Raw genomic sequence first — 20,898 nt, forward strand, 5'->3', positions numbered from 1 at the left:
ACAATGTAGAAAATAGTAAAATAAAGAAAAACCCTTGAATGAGTGGGTGCATCCAAACTTCTGACTGGTACTGTATAGCTTACACCAAAGGGTAAAATCTATATATTTTGAATAAAATAGTGCGTCTTGGCGTCTGTGGTCTATGATTTATGCTTAATGATGTGGATTGCAAATTACATCATGATGGGAGTAGGCCTGGGCTCACAGAAATAAGAATGAATAGAATGGGCTTGGAACTCTAACCCTGGAAATTGACTGGTAAACTCATGGGTACACTCCCAATGGCTGCCTGGTATTGTGACGCAATAATTTCAATGGTATTATGGCATTTCTATTCATTCTTATTTCTAAGCCAGTTTAATATTCAGTAGCATTCAAGCTTTGGCGACCTCAGATGAAGTACGATGTTTTACCGGCTCATTTTGGAGACCGAAGTAGGCCTAGACTTGTAGCATGGACGGCGACGAGGCCCGAAAAGTAAGTCAATTTCTATCGCTATAGGCCTAGTCTTGAAATGATTGACTGTAGACAGTTTATGTATTGATTACACTGAAAAATGTATGGAAAAGGGTGCATGTCTGGGGTTATGTGTAAATCCCCTGCTCCCAAAAAGGCTGTTACATATTCATTTTTATTTACAAATACAAACAAATTGCATGGATGGACATTGACAGGAATAAAACCTAGTATTGACGTGGTTGTACTGTCCTAATACACCCTCACATGGCAATTTTGATCCGCATAGATACTAATCATCTAGACCACAGGGATTGGTGGAAGTCATGCAAAACCGTTTTTTCCGCATTCATGTAAAGATGGTACTGAAGCAGACACATTGAGCACACGTTTGGCATGTCAAGGCTTGTTGTACTAATTACATATGCCACCAACAAAGGGGATGGATACAATTTGGGATTTTAACTTCCCTGGCCAGGACAGTCACGCAATACTGGAATATAAAAGAAAACCAGAAACCCTGAACATGTGAGTAGATATATTATTAATGAGCTAGCAATGCTGTGTGTGCGCTCATCCGGAAAACGAGTGTGCGTGGCTTTTGACAATTCAGTATGGGGTGCACGTCCAACTGACCGTCAGCTGGCTAGAGATCGTGTGTGTGGTGTAACGTTACGGATTCAAATAACCCATTGAATGTCAGAATACAACTACAAGGATTATATTCATTCTAGGTATAATAGATTGAAGCTAGTATAAACAGCTGATCATCTCTTATGGGAACATGTAGCACAAATCTATTGCTTCATGCTAATGCTAGCTAGGTAGGTTTTGACCTTTTGGTAGGGGCGCGTCAGTTTTAGCTAGGTGGCTGTCACTGGCTAGAAATCGTGTGTATGGTGTACTGATTCAAAGAAACCATCAGATGAAATGTCAGAATATAATTCATTATATGGCTAATAGATTGACGTTAGTATCAATTGCAGATATTTTATGAGAGCAGGTCGCATTGTTAGTCTATGCTCGCTATCTAATAATTTTGATGTCAGATCTACTTAGCTAGCTAGTTCTTACCAGTGTCTGGATATCGGCGTTTCAGAGCAAGTTCAACCATCATTTTCCCCTGGGAATGCTGTGCCATGGTGTTGTATCCCTAGATTAGCAATGTATGTGTGTGTAGCTGTCAGTCAGTGTCATACAGGTTCGATTGCATCACTATCAGAATAAAATGATATGATACCAAGGTAAAACGCAGTAACTGCAGCCAAGGGCAGGTTGAAACCAAGCTAAAAGGCACTACGTTCAGTTACTGCCATTTACCTTGGTTTCACAGTAACTTTTTGCAGTTACTGCTAATACGACCCCCATTTTCTCCAAAACACAATACAATAGAGGCAGGAAACTTGTCCACTGACTCGCCAGACATGACCCTATGTGAACCAAGGTCCTCTACTCCACCAATTAATTCACACATTAAACGGTCAACCGAATCGTTTCTAGTCATCTCTCCTCCTTCCAGGCTTTTTCTTCTCTTGATTTTATATTGCGATTGGCAACTTTCATATAATTAGGCGCATTACCGCCACTGACCTCGTTCGTTTTTCAGTCACCCACTTGGGTATAACCAATGAGGAGATGGCACGTGGGTACCTGCTTCTATAAACCAATGAGGAGATGGGAGAGGCAGGACTTGCAGTGTGACCTGCATCAGAAATAGAACTGACTTCTATTTTAGCACTTTGCTATGTGTAACGGATGTGAAATGGCTAGCTAGTTAGCGGGTACGCGCTAGTAGCATTTCAATCAGTTACGTCACTTGCTCTGAGACATTAAGTAGGGTTGCCCCTTGCTCCACAAAGGCCACAGCCCTTGCAGAGCGATGGGTAACGATGCTTCGTGGGCGACCGTTGTTGATGTGTGCAGAGGGTCCCTGGTTCGCGCCCGTGTCGGGGCAAGGGGACGACGTAAAGTTATACTGTTACATATGCAGACGCTCGTTGGCGCGCCCAAGCAGTGTGGGTGCAATAATTGAATATAGATTTCTAAATTCATTTGGTGTAGTCAGCCTGTTAGTCGTGATAATGCTTTAAATCCATCAATGCAAATAACTTGACAGTTTCGAAATCGAATACATGTGGATCACATTTTAGGGTTGAGGTATGATTCTGTGGAAGGCTTGGCAACAGAGTGCACCTGTTGCAGCATGCCCAGGCACAACTGGAGCTGCGCTTTATGGAGCGGGCACACCATAAATAAGCCTGTAGACTATATCAATAGGTTAAGGCTACAATATCCTTTCATAGTGTTTATATCAGTACAACAACATAGGTCTATCAGATAGCGGACGTTTGGGGGGCATAGGGCCTACCTTTTCTGGAGACACAGGATAATCAAGTTTCTGTTATGACATCACTTGTTTACAATATTAGTCAATATGCCTACTATGTCAAAAAGTGCGGGCAAAGAAGAAGAAAATGTGAGTAGGCCTAGGATAATGCTTTGTTCGTTCTTCATATTAATGTCGCTTCACATTTGTATAATTCTAAAGATGGATGAGGAAAGTCTATGAGATGAATATGTAGCCTACAGAATCAGTCATCATGTAGGCCTACGACAAATTTGTTATAGATATGAGCTTGATTCAACATTTTTCATGCAAAGTGAATTGGCAAAAGGTGGAATTATTGCAAACCAAGTGACAGGGATGGGGTCTACTATCAAAACCCCACGTCTAAAAAGTTTTGTCATGATTGTCTCTGTCTTTGTAGGGGTTACAGGAAGCCCCAGAGAGGACATTCCCTGTATTCTTCAGAGGAAAACTGGGGGCGAAGGTTAGTGTGATAGTATGACATTCCAAATGATCTGAGATCCTCAATTTCTTTCAAAGTAAATGTTACCTAATTATGTATTTTTAATGACTTCCTTCCCATTTCCAGTCCTAATTCCACAACCATTCCCACTGTAGTATCCATTGCCCTGACTTTGAGGTTTGTTAAAACACAATCCACAGCTCCATCAGGAGACCCCCGGGTTTGACCTGTTGGACCCCAACATGAGAGTCATAGATGTTAGTTATAACTGCCTCCACGACAAACACCTGAAGTGTTTTTTCCGCCATCCGGAAAGGAAGAAGCGGCTGGTGAAGCAAGGCCTCATCACCTCAAATGAGAAGGCATGGCAAACCTCCTTTTTCTTTCCAAAATCTAAAAGTGACACTTATATGGAACTGAGAAAATTGGACAGGTGTAAGCAATATGATGGCTAGGTGAAATGTTTGCCATTATGCTTAGTTTACACAAATCCAAATCTACAAGTGCATATGGTCATTGTTAGTGCAGGTTGTAAAAGAAAATGTGTTCTTAATGTCTTACCTGGTTAAATAAAGGCAAAATCAATCAATATTGGGGTAGGGGTTAGAGGTTGATTTGGGATTGGGTGTTTGTACCCATGAACTTCCTCTAAAAATGACCCTTTTGTGGCGCCTCCCTTTCAGGTGCTGTGTACGTGTAAGGAGTACAATCGCTACAGTGGCTACATCAAGTCAGTTCAGTTGCTGTGGGAGAAGCAGTGCTGTGCCCAGCAGGTTAGAGTGGTCTACTTTCTAGATGCACAATTATAAAAACACAAAGCTATATTGTAAGACATACCTTTCCATGCGTTTTATTTCACTGTGTATGTAACTTGCTGTCGCTCATGGATCGGGAAAGGGTTTTCTGATCACGTGACAAGACCAGGAAAAACTTGTGGAAGGCAAGGGTGCAAATTAATCTCTCTCTCTCTCTCTCTATCAGAAAAATCTTTTGAAGCAGTTCCTAGTCTTGCAGCAGCAAGGGGAGGTTCCGTCCCACATCTCACTGACGGATATTAGAGAGTGGCTCATTGCCAAGGGTAGAAACTACTTCAAGAACACGTGAGTGTTATTAGAATCTTTTACCCAAATGTGTTAAAAAAAACATAAGCAAAGGTGTGGAATCACGTTGACCTCCTATCTAGCAATAACTTAAGAAATAGATATGGTGGACAGTTTGAGTTGTAGAAAAATGAAGGTAAGTCATGTTTTATGTTCCCTTGTGTGTGAAGGTTTCAGAGTGAAATGGAAGAGGGGAAGAACCTTCACTTGGCCGAACTGGCTTGGGAGGTGAAACGACGCCTCAGGCTTGAGGAGCTGGAAAGAGAAGTGTGCAGGGAGCTGCGCCTGGAGCGCCGAACTGGACAGGTAAGGATGGAACAGCGGCACTCCTAGGGCTGATATCAACTCATAATTGCTTAAGCAGCAGTAGGACCTCAGTGTTTCTGTTGGTATCTTCATCCATTTGCCTCTCTCTCTCACCCGTCTCTCTTAGCCTGGTAGCCAGATGGGAGATTGGAGACCCCTGGGCATGGAGACACACACACCTCTGGTAATGGACTCTCCCTTCAGACACTCCACCTCCTCGATGGACACTCTTTCCAGTCAGATCTCGACTGAGAACCTCGAGGTTGCTAGGCTACATACTGCCAGACCACGTTCCGCCAGACCACCAACTGAAAGACCTAGCAGTGACTCTGATCACTCTGGAACCGTGTCTACTGTGATGACCTGCTCACCACATTCAGCTAGCCCGTCAGCGGTAGGTCATTTTGGTCATGAACATGTTCCCAGCTTTCACTCTTTGGGGGCTGTAGACATATTACTGCTTCCCTGTCTCCCATCTCCTGGGAAATCCATATCCAAGTACAGTGGCAAGAAAAAGTATGTGAACCCTTTGGAATTACCTGGACTTCTGTGTAAATTGGTCATAAAATGTTATCTGATCTTCATCTAAGTCACAACAATAGACAAACACAGTCTGCTTAAACTAATAACACACAAATAATTGTACTTTTTCATGTCTTTATTGAACACACCGTGTAAACATTCACAGTGCAGTGTGGGAAAAGTACACTCAGCAAAAAAATAAACCTCCCATTTTTAGGACCCTGTCTTTCAAAGATAATTCGTATGAATCCAAATAACTTCACAGATCTTCATTGTAAAGGGTATAAACACTGTTTCCCATGCTTGTTCAATGAACCATAAACAATGAATGAACATGCATCTGTGGAACGGTCGTTAAGACACTAACAGCTTACAGACGATAGGCAATTAAGGTCACAGTTATGAAAACTTAGGAAACTAAAGAGGCCTTTCTACTGACTCTGAAAAACACCAAAAGAAAGATGTCCAGGGTCCCTGCTCATCTGCGTGAACGTGCCTTAGTCATGCTGCAAGGAGGCATGAGGACTGCAGATGTGGCCAGGGCAATAAATTGCAATGTCCGTACTGTGAGACGCCTAAGACAGCGCTACAGGAAGACAAGACGGACAGCTGATCGTCCTCGCAGTGGCAGACCTCGTAACAACACCTGCACAGGATCGGTACATCTTTGCAGGACGGCCACTCCTAGGGAGAGTAGCAACAGTAGCAACTTGCAGTCATCTTTGCAGGACGGCCACTCCTAGGGAGAGTAGCAACAGTGCTGAACTTTCTCCATTTATCTACAGTTTGTGTGACCGTGGAGTGATGAACATCAAGGCTTTTAGAGATACTTTTGTAACCCTTTCCAGCTTTATGCAAGTCAACAATTCTTAATCTTGGGTCTTCTGAGATCTCTTTTGTTTGAGGCATGGTTCACATCAGACAATGCTTCTTGTGAATAGCAAACTCAAATTTTGTGAGTGTTTTTAGGGCAGGCAGCTCTAACCAACATCTCCAATCTCGTCTCAATGATTGTACTCCAGGTTAGCTGACTCCAATTAGCTTTTGGAGAAGTCATTAGCCTTGGGGTTCACATACTTTTTTCAACTTACACTGTGAATGTTTAAATGATGTGTTCAGTATAGACAAGAAAAATACAATCATTTGTGTGTTATTATTTTAAGCAGAATGTGTTAATCTGTTGTTGTGACTTAGATGAAGATTAAATCTAATTTTGTGACCAATTCACGCAGAAATTCAGATAATTCCAATAGGGTTCATATACTTTGTCTTGCCACTGTATTTGGATGATATGATGTAATATGCGTTTGCCACTTTGGTAAATGTAAAAAGTCTAGATGAGGAAGATGATTAAGTTGCAACAATGGAGACCACACATTTGATATAGAATAATTGCAACAACAAAAAATGAAAGGTATACTTGTTATATTTACTTAAAAATATTTTGGATATGGATTAACATGTGTTTTGATTTCCAACATACTGTAAATCTGAATCAATTGTGTTGATGTACCTTTCTGTGTTCATATATACAGATTACTGTTAGGGACTTGCTGCTCATGATTGGACACATAACAAGCTCAGTATTGGAGGAGGTTAATAGCATTCTGATCCCTGCCTTGGTTGACCTTATAAGGCTGAGAGCTTCAGAAAGTGCTGCAGAGAGTATGCTCCCCATCAGCAAAGACACCAACCAAGATTCAAGCCAGGGCTCTGTCAGCTGTACCTCCTTACTCTCCAAAGTCAATGTGATCTGTCTCACTCAGAGTCCTGACAGTAGGTCCTCCCCAATCTCCATTGATGAACCAGTCACTGCTGTCCAGACTTGTTGTAGCAGCAGTTCTCTGTCCAGTGAGGAACGAGCACACTCTTCCTCCAGTCAGATCTCTACTAAGAACCTCCTGGCTACTAGGCCACGTTCTACCAGGCCCCAATCTGCCAAACCGCCACCTGCTAAACCACCAACTGCTAAACCACCATCTGATAAACCACCATCTGATAAACCGTCACCTGCTAAACCACAATCTGTCAAACCGCCAACTGCTAAACCACCATCTGATAAACCACCATCTGATAAACCGTCACCTGCTAAACCACCATCTGCTAAACCACCATCTGCTAAACCACCATCTGCTAAACCACCATCTGCTAAACTACCATCTGCTAAACCGCCACCTGCTAAACCACAATCTGTTAAACCGCCAACTGCTAAACCACCATCTGCTAAACCACCATCTGCTAAACCACCATCTGCTAAACCACCATCTGCTAAACCACCATCTGCTAAACCACCATCTGCTAAACCACCATCTGCTAAACTACCATCTGCTAAACTACCATCTGCTAAACTACCATCTGCTAAACTACCATCTGCTAAACTACCATCTGCTAAACCACAATCTGCTAAATTACAATCTGCTAAACCACCACCTGCTAAACTACAATCTGCAAAACTACAATCTGCTAAACCACCACCTGCTAAACCACCATCTGATAAACCGTCACCTGCTAAACCACCATCTGCTAAACTACGATCTGCTATACCACCACCTGCTAAACTACGATCTGCTATACCACCACCTGCTAAATTACAATCTGCTAAACCACCTACTGCCACTGACTACTCTGGAACCTTATCTGCTGTGGTAGGTCGTGGGCATGTCCTCCCTGTCAAACTGACCTTGGCCCCTTTCTCCTCCTTACTCTCCAGCGAAGAGACCAACACCAACCTCCCCTCCAGCAGCCGCCCCTCCTCGTGCTCTATCAAGATTTTAGACAGTAGGAGTGGCATTCCTTGCTCCCTGGCTGTGAGCTCTATTTCAACTGTTCCTGGACATGACTCTAGCAGCAGCCCTGTGCGGGAGAATCAATTTGCTACTGAGGTCTCGTCGATCTGCCTCAGCCAAGATAGAAATGGCCAAGGAGGGAGTGTGACACCTCCAGCCCCTTTGGATGTTTCCCTCCCCTCCATTATTGAGCAGGCTGGCGAGCTTGTATGTTCCGTCATCTCCAAGTCTTTAGCAATTGTGGAGGCGCGGTCAAGTGTGAATGGTGAGAAGGGCTCTCCGTCTCCCACCACAGTCTCCCATTCTCCTACAAGGGTGTTTGTCAGCCACTTAAGGAGTAGCCCACTAGGTGAGGACCTTGTAGATTCAACACTTGCGAATGTTATCTCTGTCCTGAAAATGGAGGGAATTCTTTCCTCCTCTCCGACTTTGGAGGAGGAGCTGCTTGATCTCTCCTCCAGTTGTTCTTCATCATCCAGCGAAACACTGCAATGTGTGTCTGTTGGCCCTCTTGGCGGTGGGTCGGAGACGTCCTTCAAACTTCTTGGGGGTCGTACTCTGAGTATCGCCACCCCAACGGCCCATGTTATCACAGAGGACTTAGAAGTCTACAGTGATGAGATCATTGACGAAATCCTTATTATAATGAGGACCAAAAAAGATGATGACAGTGGAAGTGACGTCTCTGGTGCATCAACACCATGCAGCACACCAGCACCACAGAGCCGGTCCTCTTCTGCACTGAGGGGAGTGCTTCCCCATGACAGGAGGATACTCAGCACAACACTGCTTGGAATCCAGAACACACTAGACAGTGAGAACCTCTCAGGAGAGTGCTCCATCTCACCACAGGACAATGCCAGAGTCCTGGAGATGATAAAGTTGCTGCAGAGGCGCCTTGATGGGACACCCTCAGAGTCCTCCATCCATATCACAGATGTGGCTTCACCCTTGGGCTTTCCTCTCCCTGTATCTCTCCATGCTGTTCAGTCGTGTGTATTTGCCACTGACAAAGACCTGAAGGCAGAAAGAGTGAAGGGAGTCTTTGAAAGCCTGAGATCCCAGTTTATGAGCTACTCCATCAAGCCTGTGAGTAACATCATTACCAGGGCAACAACAAAGATGGCTGCCTCCAATCAGGTTAGTTTAGAGACACTCCAGGCAGCATCAGCAAAATCATCTGCTGTGGCTCAGAACCTTATTAGTTCGGTTTTATTTCAAGTTGCCAAGGTGTCCTGCTCTGATGACTTAGAGGGTCTGGGTGATCATCTCAGATGCCCCTCAACTTTGACCAGAGTTCTGACACCTTTGACCTCAGAGAAAGCTACACTGACACCTGCTGTTCTGAAGATCAGAAGGGAGATGTGTAAGGAAGTGGCCACCGAACTCCAGAGTTTCTTGATCAAGGAATCCCTTACTGGTACCCAGACACCATCCAATGGACATGTTTGCACTTCTGGTTCTGCCCCAAGGGAAGCTGTGCGGGACATCCTGAGGAAAACCAAAGAGGAGGCTTCCAACAAAAGCCTGAATAATATTTTCTCTGTTAATTTGGATGAGCGGCTCACAGACTCCATTGCAGATGCCTTATATCCAAAGCTGCATGACACATTGGAGTCCAAGAGAGAGCTGCAGGCTTCTTATTACAGCTCCCAGATCAGCTGCAGCCTCAGCCCCTTCGAAGTTGAGAGCAGCCTAGAGCTCCAGGAGTTCACTGACCCACTATCTGAGTCAGTATTGTGTCTCCTGGATAGGACATTTGGAGATAAAGCTCAGAACTTAAAGACAGGCGGGGGTGTTTTACAATATGTCACAGACCCAACCTATAAGAAGCTTTTGATTGGACCCCACACCAACGACGTCAATGTGGTTGTGCACACGATTGCAGTAGAGGAGTTGCCTGTTGAGGGTTGTATTGCGCAAAGTGAGGCCATTCATGGCCTTCACAAGAAGCAAGAGTTACCTTCCAGTGGCAGAGGGAATGAGACTCAGAGCCCTACTAATTGCCTGCTGGAGGGTGTAGTGGGCAAACTGGTACGGAAGATGCTATTTCAGGGCCTTGACATCCCTGAGGTACCCATGAACGACAGCCGCTCTGAGAGCTTTAAGCTACAGTATGAACTGGTTGCGAAGCTTTGTCCTCTGATGGTAAGGACAATCATGGCTACAACCATAGCCAATCAACCACCTACTATTCAAGAAGCAGTGATGTCATCCGAGAACATCCATGTGAAAGAGCTGTGTGAGGCAGGTATCAAACCTCTCAAAGAGAACCATGTACCCAATGACTCTGAGACAAACATCATGGTCAGAAGGGCTTTGAGTGAAATTGAATCCTGTATGATTGAGAACTCCGACAAGGACTCTCCCAGTCTACATTCCACACCAGAGGTGGTTGTAGACCTGATCACCAAGCTGCTTCATGGGTATGAGCTTGACTCAGAGGACTTTGCATCACCTGTGTCATCCCCAACCACCACTCTCTCTGATGTGGCAATGGACATGGTGGTTTCTGTCCTTCGGGACATGTCCGATTCCCCAGACGTTCCCTCAGCATTGGAAATGACCAAGGATCTCAAGACGCCGTACTCCCGCCCCTCAAGTGCAAGGATTGTAAGTGCCCTCTGCAGAGAGCTGGAGGAGCACATGGGCTCTCCTGATGCTTTGAGGCGAGCTTTGAGCCGCGGCAGCGGGGAGATGACAACAGCCATTGCGAGTGCAGTCACCAGGGAAGTCAACCGTCTGGGTTCAATCGTACCCAAAGTCTCTGTCCGGCCGCTCTCCTCAGACATCTGCCTAAGGACAGACCAGGACAAGGTCATGGTTAAGAGCCGATGTGGCTCGGCTGAGGTGAAGGCATCCCAACCGGTGTATATTATTGTTCACGTAGAGGCGGTGATGGATATCATTGTCCGGCTGCGGTCTCTGATTGTTCCTCGGACCCAGAATAAACTGGCCAGCTGGACCCTAGTTGAGGATGTGACCAACAAGCTGTCCAGTGCTCTGTGGGTGAGGGTGACTAACAGGTGGAGGGAAGCAAATGTCTGCCTGAAGGCAACAGACATCTTTCAGCTGGTGCTGTCTGTGCATAGAAAGTTGATGCAACGCTATGGCACAGAGGAAGCCCTACAGAAGATACTGTGCCACAAGGCACCCAAGCTGCACAAGGACATTGTCTGTCTTGTCACGAACGCAATTATGGATGCACCATCCAAACTTCAAGGCACCAAAAATCTGGAATCTACACTCAACTTGAAAGAATTGACAGCCTTGTTTAATGAAATGACAACCCGTCAATCTTTGAATGAGAAAGCTGAGCAGAGCAGCATCAAGACTGAGATTGAACAGCCGGAGTGGTCCACTGTGGAACAAGTGACATCCGGTTCCAGCAGCTTCATTAGGGAGCTTATATTAGAAGAAGTCCTGATGAAGCTTGTCAAGAAGATATGCCGTATGCCAAAAAGGACCAACAAACATCAGCGCATCCAGATCAGTGATCTGGTGACTGAGCTGATCCGATTGTTTGATGATGAGGTGGCCAAATATCTGATTGAGGAAATGGGAAGCCAGCAAAAAAGTTTCAATTCTAAGATGACATCGAAGCTGGCAGATGCCATCTACACTGACCTTGGGAAGGTCAAGCGTTTGAAACGCTCCTTGAAAATTGACGATTTATTTGAGGATCAGGAGATGCTTTCCATTGTCTCTGTCATTGTTTCCCACAAGCTACTGGCCATCTTGAAACCCTCAGTGCCCAGCGAGACCTCAGACCTTGAAGACTCATGCAGTGATGATGTGGAGGATGTGGAATCTGAGGGGGTGCATTATGCCACCGGCAGAAAGGTAAGACAAGCTCAGATTACTCTTGAATGGTCATTGGTTGTGCTTTTTGATATCGGCACCGGTAAATATAGTTGTATAATTATAGGAATATGTAAAGGAAGTGAAATTGATGTTTAATTGTGCATCTTTGAATTCTGATCACAGTCCAAGATGAGCATTGTCCTTAAAGTCACTACAGACCAGCCAGAGAAGTACATTGCTGTGGATTCTCCACCTATGAGTGAGTATTCCTGGGGAGAAATGTTCTTATGGGACAATTATATATAAAGAAGTAATAAATTATTGTTTTATCAGATAATTGTCCATCTGAAATTCTTACATATTTTCATCTTCTTGCCAGTTAAATTATCCAAGATGAGGAAAGGCATCCGGGGCTTCTTCTGGAGAGTCCAGAAGGCCTGGAAACGCTTGGTCACCTGCAAGTCCCCTGGGTCCTCTGATGGGTAGCCTGGATGACGTGCAGCCCATGTCAGTTGCTTTTGCCAGGCTACATCTGAGGAGGACACCACAACTGGCCTCAATACAACATTTTTATTTTTGTTGTTCATTTCTGTTTTCATTTTGAGTCCCTTAATGCTGCTATATTTGAACCAGGCTGTCAGTGGACTAGCTTGCCATTAGTTTATACTCCTTAAGGAAGAGCCACTATAGGCTACTTAACACCAAAATTCCATCTGGGTCTTTTGATCCCTTATTAGCTCCCACTCCTGTAAATAGGAATGTGAGCTTCTAAATGTCATTCAGACATCTACAGCTTCTCCTGTGATTAGGAAGATACGATAAGAAGCCCAACCAATTGACTAGATGTGCTGTACATCTGATGCCCTCTCCCTATTGTAATCATTGATCCACGTCCATTGCAGCCTCTACATTTGATGTAGATATTTAGCCTAAATTAAAAAATGACAAGGAGGGTAGGCCGACAGCAGCTTCTACTCTTACGATTAGGAAAGTGGTGCTAAACTTTTTGGGCTTTGAGGAACTATGTATTTTATTTTTCAATCACTTACATACTTTTTAATGGTTGTTTTAATAAACCATTTGTATTACAGATTTGGATTAATATTGTATCTTTTATAATTTTTCATTTTAATTTAGGTATTAATTTGATGACATGGGACTAAAGCGTAGTTTATACCCTACATACATACACAATAACTTCAAGCAGCTACACAAAAACACTCTACACAAGAACGCAGGATCAGCATTTAGTGAAGCGTTCTTGTGTTGCAGACGAAGGGTATGAACTAGGCTTAGTCATTTTATGACTTCTATACGGGTATATAATGGTATCCATAGTGCAGTATTAAGATATTTATTATGGAGCTTTATAGTAGACATAATGTAAATGAATAAAAGTGAATTGATGTATGTCAACTTGATGGTGATATTTGTTTGCTCAACAAAAGCTATATTGGTGTTAGACGGTCTGAAGTTGCCTGACATTCAGGTATTTATTTAATTGGCACGGCCCTGAAAGAGGTAGAAAAGACCTCAAGATGGCGACAAATATCTTCTATCAGAAAATCAAATCAATGTATTTATCACATGCGTTAAGGAGAACAGGTGAAATGCGTACTTACATCTTCCTCTAACTCTGCCTTGGCAGAGAAGGGCTTGATGAATCATATACAGTATATTGAATTCAGAGTTTCTAGTGTGAAATACAACATTGCTGTCTGCCAAATTAATTAGCAGTATTAAAGCAGTGAGTGTACAAAACATGAGTGCTCTTCCCATGACATAGATGGACCAGGTGAATCCAGGTGAAAGCTATGATCCCTTATTGATGTCACAGTGTAGATGAAGAGACAGGTTAGTGAAGGATTTTTAAGCCTTGAGACTATTGAGACATGGATTGTGTATGTGTGCCATTCAGATGGTGAATGGGCAAGACAAAGTATTGAAGTGCCTTTGAACGGGGTATGGTAGTAGGTGCAGGCACACCGATTTGAGTTTGTCAAGAACTGCAACGCTGCTGGGTTTTTGACGCTCAACAGTGTCCCGTGTGTATCAAGAATGGTCCACCAACCATTCAGATAGACAGATAGATATACAAGGGCAATCAACCACGTGAAGGAGTCCATCCACAGAAACTAGTCCCATCGTTCTATGACAAACACAGATGGTTTTATATCAAATTTAGAGTTCCTTGTTGGTTTGGCTGTACACTGAGTGTACAAAACATTAGGAACACCTTCCTAATATTCCATTGCACCCCTTTTGCCCTCAGAACACCCTTGTCGAGGCATGGACTCTACAAGGTGTCAAAAGCGTCCCATAGGGATACTGGCCCATGTTGATTCCAATGCTTCCCACAGTTGTGTCAAGTTGTCTGGATGTGCTTTGGCTGGTGGACCATTCTTGATACACACAGGAAACTGTTGGCACCTACTACCATACCTCGTTCAAAGACAATTCAATCTTAAATCTTTTGTCTTATCCATTCACCCTCTGAACGGCACACATATACACTCCATGTGTAAGGTGTGTAATGTAAGGTTTGAAGAAAGTTTTCTGCAATTCTACATATTTTGCTATGGGACAGTGAGAACTTTTTATAACAAATGTCATGCAATTATACTCGGTATTCCATGGGGCACAGATTTTTTTTTTTTAAGTGCAGTTTTACAGTTTATTTACTTCAATTTTACCCATTTTTCCATGGGGTGGATAGAAATGTTTGCAGGTTTAAAGCAAATTTTCTGCAGTTCTACACATTTTGTAATGACCTATGCCATGTTAATAAGATATCTGAGTGTGAATGACTAACAAAATAACTGGGGGTCAGGGTCCCTGGGCACGGCATTTGGCCATAATTATTACTAGTTTAGATAGCCGGCTAAACTACACTACCAAAAGTATGTGGACACCTGCTTGTCGAACATCTCATTCCAAAATCATGGGCATTAATATGGACTTGGTTCCCCCTTTGCTGCTATAACACTAGATATGGTAACATTGCTGCGGGGACTTGCTTATGTTCAGCCACAAGAGCATTAGTGAGGTCGGGCACGGATGTTGGGCGATTAGGCCTGGCTCGCTGTCGGCGTTCCAATTCATCCCAAAGGTGTTCGATGGGGTTGAGGTCAGGGCTCTGTTCAGGTGAGTCAAGTTCTTCCACACCGATCTCGACAAACCATTTCTGTATGGACCTCGCATTGTGCATGGGGGGAATTGTCATGCTGAAACAGGACAGGGCTTTCCCCACACTGTTGCCACAAAGTTAAAAGCACAGAATCGTATAGAACGGAGTTGTATGCTGTAGTGTTAAGATTTCCTTTCACTGGAATTAAGGGGCCCAGCCCGAACCATGGAAAACAGCCCCAGACCATTATTCCTCCTCTAACAAACTTTGCAGTTAGCAGTATGCATTGGAACAGGTAGCATTCTCCTGGCATTCGCCAAACCCAGAATCGTCTGTTGTTCCAGATGGTGAGGCTTGATTCATCACTCCAGAGAAAGTGTTTCCACTGCGGCGAGCTTTACACCACTCTAGCCGATGCTTGGCATTGTGCATGGGGATTTAAGGCTTGTGTGCGTGCGGCTGCTCGGCCATGGAAACCCATTTCATGAGGCTCCCGACAAACAGTTCTTGTCCTGACGTTGTTCCCAGACGCAGTTTGGAATGCGGTAGTGAGTGTTGCAACCGAGGACAGACAATATTTACGCGTTACACTCTTCAGCACTCGGCGGTCCCGTTCTGTGAGATTGTGTGGCCTATCACTTTGCGGTTGAGCCGTTGTTTCTCCTGGACATTTCCACTTCACAATAACAGCACTTACAGTTGACTAGGGCAGCTCTAGCAATGCTGAAATTTTACAAACTGACTTGTTGGAAAGGTGGCATTCTATAACGATGCCACGTTGAAAGTCACTGAGCTCTCCAGTAAGGCCCATGGAAATTGCATGGCTGTGTGCTTGCTTTTATATACCTGTCAGCAACGGGTGTGGCTGAAATAGCCGAATCCACTAATTTGAAGGGGTGTCCACATACTTCATGTGTATGCACAACCACATTTTACTGAGTACATTTTTTGTGGGGTTTATTTCTTTATTTTTGGTCGGGGGGCCCTCTAGCAGTCGGGGGCCCTATGCAACTGCTTATGTCGCTTAGGCCTGGAACCGGCCCTGATGGTCAGTGCACAAAGCCACCTCTGTTCCTTTTGACATTCTATACCATGAGTTGCTCAATATCAAGTACGCCATTTAGCAGACGCTTTTATCCAAAGGTTGAAAAGAGGTTGAAGATTCCTTTTTCATTGTCTGTTGTTATGTTTTAACCAATGCTACATCACAAAGAGAGCAGTCTCCTTGCCAGACAAATGCATGTGTTGAATGCAGTATACTTAGAGATGTGACTGACATGTGTACATCTCCCTATATGTATGTGTCATGGGTCAGGGTTACAAATACTGTACATGTATTCCCTGAGAACTGGGGGCTCTTTTCTCTCCCTCATCTGCCTCATAGCACCTAATGAGAGATAGAGATTCAGCTATAGTCTGAACACACACTCCAGAGCCCAACTATGAGAATAATCTATATGTGAACGTATTACTCCACTAGAGCACAGTGGCTCTAAATTGCTCTCTGCTTCAGCGGGTAAGCATTAGAAAGCTGATGTCTCCTTCATGTCTGGAAAGCATGAATAAACATGATTTAAGGAAGGAAATTAATATTATGTAATATGACTCTAATGACCAGAAGGAATGTATTGAATTAAGCTGCCTATTGTATATAAGCGGACTAAAATTATACTATGGCATTATTCATTGTCGGGTAAAGTCAGTGATATGAGATATGGTATGTTTATTGAGGCAAGTAGAACATGGGAAGAAAGGGGCTTAAAGTCAGACTTAATTAGAACTAGGGGGCGCAGTTTTCACTTTTGGCTAAAAAGGCATAGCCATTTGAAACTGCCTATTTCTCAGCCCCCGAAACTAGAATATGCATATAATAGTCAGATTAGGATAGAAAACACTCTGATGTTTCCAAAACTGTAAACATTGTGTCTGTGAGTTAAACAGAACTGATATTGCAGGCGAAAACCTGAGAAAAATCCAACCAAGAAGTGGCCCTGTTTTTGAGACCTCTCTGTTCCCATGCATTCCTATTGCCCATATAAAGGGATATCAAATTGACTTATTTTTCTATGTCTTCCCTAAGGTGTCAACAGACTTTAGACATAGTTTCAGGCTTTTATTTTGAAGAATGAGCCTGAAAGGGCACATTGCGTAAGTGGATAGGTGGGGGCTCTCCGAGTGATTTTTGCGCAAAAGTGAAAGGCAGTCATTGTTTCTCTCGGTCCTAGTGAAAAGCCAACTGTCCTGGTTGATTTATTATCGAATAGATATTTGAAAAACACCCTAAAGTTGGATCAAAAACAACGTTTGACATGTTTTTGTGGACATTATGGATATAATTTGGATTTTTTTCCGGCGTTGTCGCGAACGCTTTTTCCGGTGGATGCCTGGGCATAACGCAGCAAACAAAACGGAGGTATTTGGATATAAAAAATATCTTTATGGAACAAAAGGAACATTTGCTGTCTAACTGGGAGTCTCGTGAGTGAAACCATCCGAAGATCATCAAAGGTAAGCGATTAATTTGATTGCTTTTCTGATTTTTGTGACCAAGTTACCTGACGCTAGGTGTTCTTATTGTTTTGTCGAGCGATCGATACATTTACACAAATGCAAGTATTGCTTGCGCTGTAAAGCATAATTTCAAAATCTGAGACGACAGATGGATTAACAAAAGGCTAAGCTGTGTTTTGCAATATTGCACTTGTGATTTCATGAAATTATATTTTATTATATACTGTTCGCGCTAGGCTACGCTATGCTAGTCAGGGTTTCTGATGACAAATATCCCGGATCCGGGATGGGGAGTCCAGAAATTAAGAACATCCAACAGTTGTGCATCAGGCAAGTGCATTACCAAAGTCAGACTTTTATGTGGAAAGCCCACTGATGAACTTTCTTTGAAGTCATGTTATTATAATCTTTGAAGTTTATTATTCAAAAAGTGATAGCATCATTGTTGACCGGACCTAAGGAGGATGGTAAAAGAGAAATTTTGTCTACTCTGTGTGAAAATAAATCACCCTACAGCTTTTTCTTGTATATTCTTCACAGTCCTGAGACGAAATAATCATAGGCCATAAGGCTGCCTGTTAATCCGTCATCTCTGTACTCTTTTCTTCAAGACATCCTGGCCAGGGACGGCACTGGGGTAGGCAGGTCAATGACTTGTCTATCTCAAATCAACGAGATTAAAGAACCAGTGCTGCTGTAGGGGATCACACATCATTTGAAGCCCTTAGACTGAAATCAGACATAAAAAATTAACCGTGGTAAATATCTGAGTACTTCAGAATAATTTATCACTTGCCTTCTGATTTGATGTACCATTTAATAGGCACACTATCTGACAGAATCCCACAGCAGTGGGCTCTAAATGGTAATATAGTGTTACTAACTCTGTTACAGTAGTTTAGAACAGTAAAGCACATCATCTAAATGACCCTAAAATCCTATTAGCCTTTTTCTTAACCTTTGTCTTTTCCTTTATATATTCAATTATGATGTAATTATGTCAAATAAAACAATATGTCTCACAGCAAATGACTATCACACTTCTGCTGATGCAGTGAAAAGGATTTGTCTGAATTGTTATCAATAGATTCCCCAACTTTCTGAAAACCGTCCCTGTGATGATGTATGAATAAACAACAATGAAGCCCTTTCAATCTGATATTCCTATCAGGGTGGGATTCAATTTGAAATGGAGATCAATGGGAAGATTTGACATGAATGCTCCAATAGAGCCATACTCACAGGTTGCATTGAGCCTCCCAAATGGCAACCTAGTCCCTATATTGTGTACTACCTTTGACTAGGAAAGGGGCACTGATAAGGCTTTGAAATGTTTTAGAAAGGATTTTGCCTCAAAATTCTTCTGAGCAGACCATCTTTCATTTCAGTCAGAGGTAGTCTTGACTGAATTCCATCTTAAAATGAGGGGAAAGAAGACCCAAGTTTGCCCCGTCCTAAATAGCAATACAACTATATAAAGTCGGGGTCAAGTTGGGGTAAGTAAGCATTTCACTGTAAGGTCTACTACACCTGTTGTATTCAGCGCATGTGACAAATGACATTTTATTTTATTTGATGACACCTGACATTGTGTTGTGACCACTATGCAAAAAAATGAATACATAAATATCCTGTAGAAAAATAGATTGTATTTACAACCACTGGGAAATCATTCTGCACTGTGTGAATCTTTTGTGTTTCCACAAGTTTCTTATGTATTTCAGTTTTGAGCTTTGGCTGCCTACTTCATTTCCTACATGCCTTTTGAGAGCCCTCATCCTAGAATCTTCACTATGAATCCCGGTCACCCTTACAACAGTTCTAATAAAAATGTATGTACTTTGTTTTAGACTACTTGATAGTTTTTAGACTTCTATGTCCTCAGAGGATTTAAGCATAACTTGCTTCATAATCTATAACTAAAAAAGAATGACTGCCTCTGTAGCCAAAATGTCAAGATGTGTCCAAATCATTTTGCTTTTTGAAAAACTGTCAAACATCAACCAATGTGTTATAGATTAGGCAATTAGTAAAAAAATGAAATCTGTTTGTTCTCAGTACAGCTGAATTGATTATAAACTAGTAAGGAACACTACATGTTTGTTTACTCTCCTTCCCCACATTGCCAGAGGCTAATACACAAATCCATGCTGACATTTCCTCCTTATGTCCCCCATTATTGTTTCCCCTGCTTAACACACATCCTGCTTATTAACGATGTCAAAAATAAAGGAAGGGATATTGTTCCAGACTATTGGATTTGGGAGTCAGACATGAGTAAACGGACATGAGTCCAGAGACTGTCCAGTAAACAGTGGCTAACCACAACAAAAAAGTGATACAAAACGGTCAAAATCATACTGGCAGGAAAGGCCTGGTATGTCCTTTTCAGACGACCTGTCAACTGATCTCTGTATCTCAAACTGTAACTCTAGAGGTCCAGTTGGATAATAGTGTTATTGTCAGCGATTAGGTAAATGGATAAGCAGAGTCAGGTGCAGGACACAGGTATGAGTAATAATCTGAATTTACTCAAAAATGTAAGCAATGTTCCAACAAGGAAAAATACAAATATCCAGAGCACAAAGAACGAACCCACATGATAATGACAATCACCCACAAAACAGAAAGGGAGGCCAGGTGTGTATAATGAAGACATAATAAAACGAAAATGAAACATGGATCGGTGGTGACTAGAAAGCCTGTGACTTCGACCGCCGAACGACGCCCGAACAAGGAGAGGGACCAACTTCGGCGGAAGGCGTGACAGTTATCTATAATATTTTAAATACCATCCTGTTCTGTCAATGAAAATCTTGGTATCTGACATACTGTAAGTGTAGAGATATTTTATTCCTATCCATATGCAATATTGTAAATACCATTCTTAAATCACCACAAATGCATAAACTAAATCTCTTTTCCTGTCAGTTGCTAGGTTTCCATCCAATTCACGACAGATTTTCATGTGAATATTCAAAGTTCTGCATGAAAAAAATATGCATATTTTTTCACCAGTGTGTTTCCATCATATTGACTTGTTACAGATTAAGACGTAGTGCACATAAAATAACTTTTGAGGTTAAATTCCCATGTGCCAAATAATAAAAAACAATTGGGTTTCCATCGCATTTTCAACTCTACTGATGGTTTTGTCACAAAATTATTTGAGTTATATAGAGAATGTGCCCACTCTGGTCTAGACACGTGTGCTCTAGCCAACAGCTCGCTGATAAAGTGCGGGTATAGCCTATACTGTATGATTTTACTTGTCAAACGGCAGCCAAGAATCGATCACCATGCCATCAGAATAAGACCTTTGATATTTATTGGAAAGGAGCATCAACATCATCAAGTTCATCATAACTTATTTCATCTGTAGCCTAATAAACTGCATGCTTTCCCGAGTCATAGTGGGAGGACCACATAATATCATTGCGTGACTCCAAGTTTACTTCCATATGATGGTTATTATA

At 42.7% G+C, this 20,898-nt stretch overlaps 1 protein-coding gene across 2 annotated transcripts; it reads left to right on the top strand.

Moving 5' to 3' along the window:
- The first annotated feature begins 204 nt into the window (after window positions 1-204).
- LOC129846482 (mucin-17-like) lies at window positions 205-19,266 on the top strand. Of its 2 annotated transcripts, none has more exons than XM_055914427.1 (10): window positions 205-477; window positions 3,225-3,287; window positions 3,467-3,628; window positions 3,950-4,039; window positions 4,248-4,366; window positions 4,537-4,672; window positions 4,800-5,066; window positions 6,730-11,823; window positions 11,968-12,043; window positions 12,164-19,266. In XM_055914427.1, the coding sequence occupies exons 1-10, from the start codon at window positions 454-456 to the stop codon at window positions 12,268-12,270; spliced, it is 6,138 nt and encodes a 2,045-aa protein (XP_055770402.1). In that variant the 5' UTR covers window positions 205-453; the 3' UTR covers window positions 12,271-19,266. The 2 variants fall into 2 exon arrangements, with proteins under 2 accessions (XP_055770402.1, XP_055770403.1); XM_055914428.1 differs by lacking the exon at window positions 205-477 and adding an exon at window positions 684-984.
- The last annotated feature ends 1,632 nt before the right edge of the window (window positions 19,267-20,898 follow it).

This window comes from Salvelinus fontinalis, unplaced genomic scaffold, assembly GCF_029448725.1.
Source record: "Salvelinus fontinalis isolate EN_2023a unplaced genomic scaffold, ASM2944872v1 scaffold_0567, whole genome shotgun sequence".
Classification (NCBI taxonomy): domain Eukaryota; kingdom Metazoa; phylum Chordata; class Actinopteri; order Salmoniformes; family Salmonidae; genus Salvelinus; species Salvelinus fontinalis.

Bases quoted from the DNA above. Each gene is read 5' to 3' on its own strand.
- LOC129846482 (XM_055914427.1), top strand. From the start codon at position 454: ATGGACGGCGACGAGGCCCGAAAA. The intron at 478-3,224 runs GTAAGTCAATTT...CTGTCTTTGTAG, and splicing joins ACGGCGACGAGGCCCGAAAA to GGGTTACAGGAAGCCCCAGA. The intron at 3,629-3,949 runs GCATGGCAAACC...CCTCCCTTTCAG, and splicing joins TCATCACCTCAAATGAGAAG to GTGCTGTGTACGTGTAAGGA.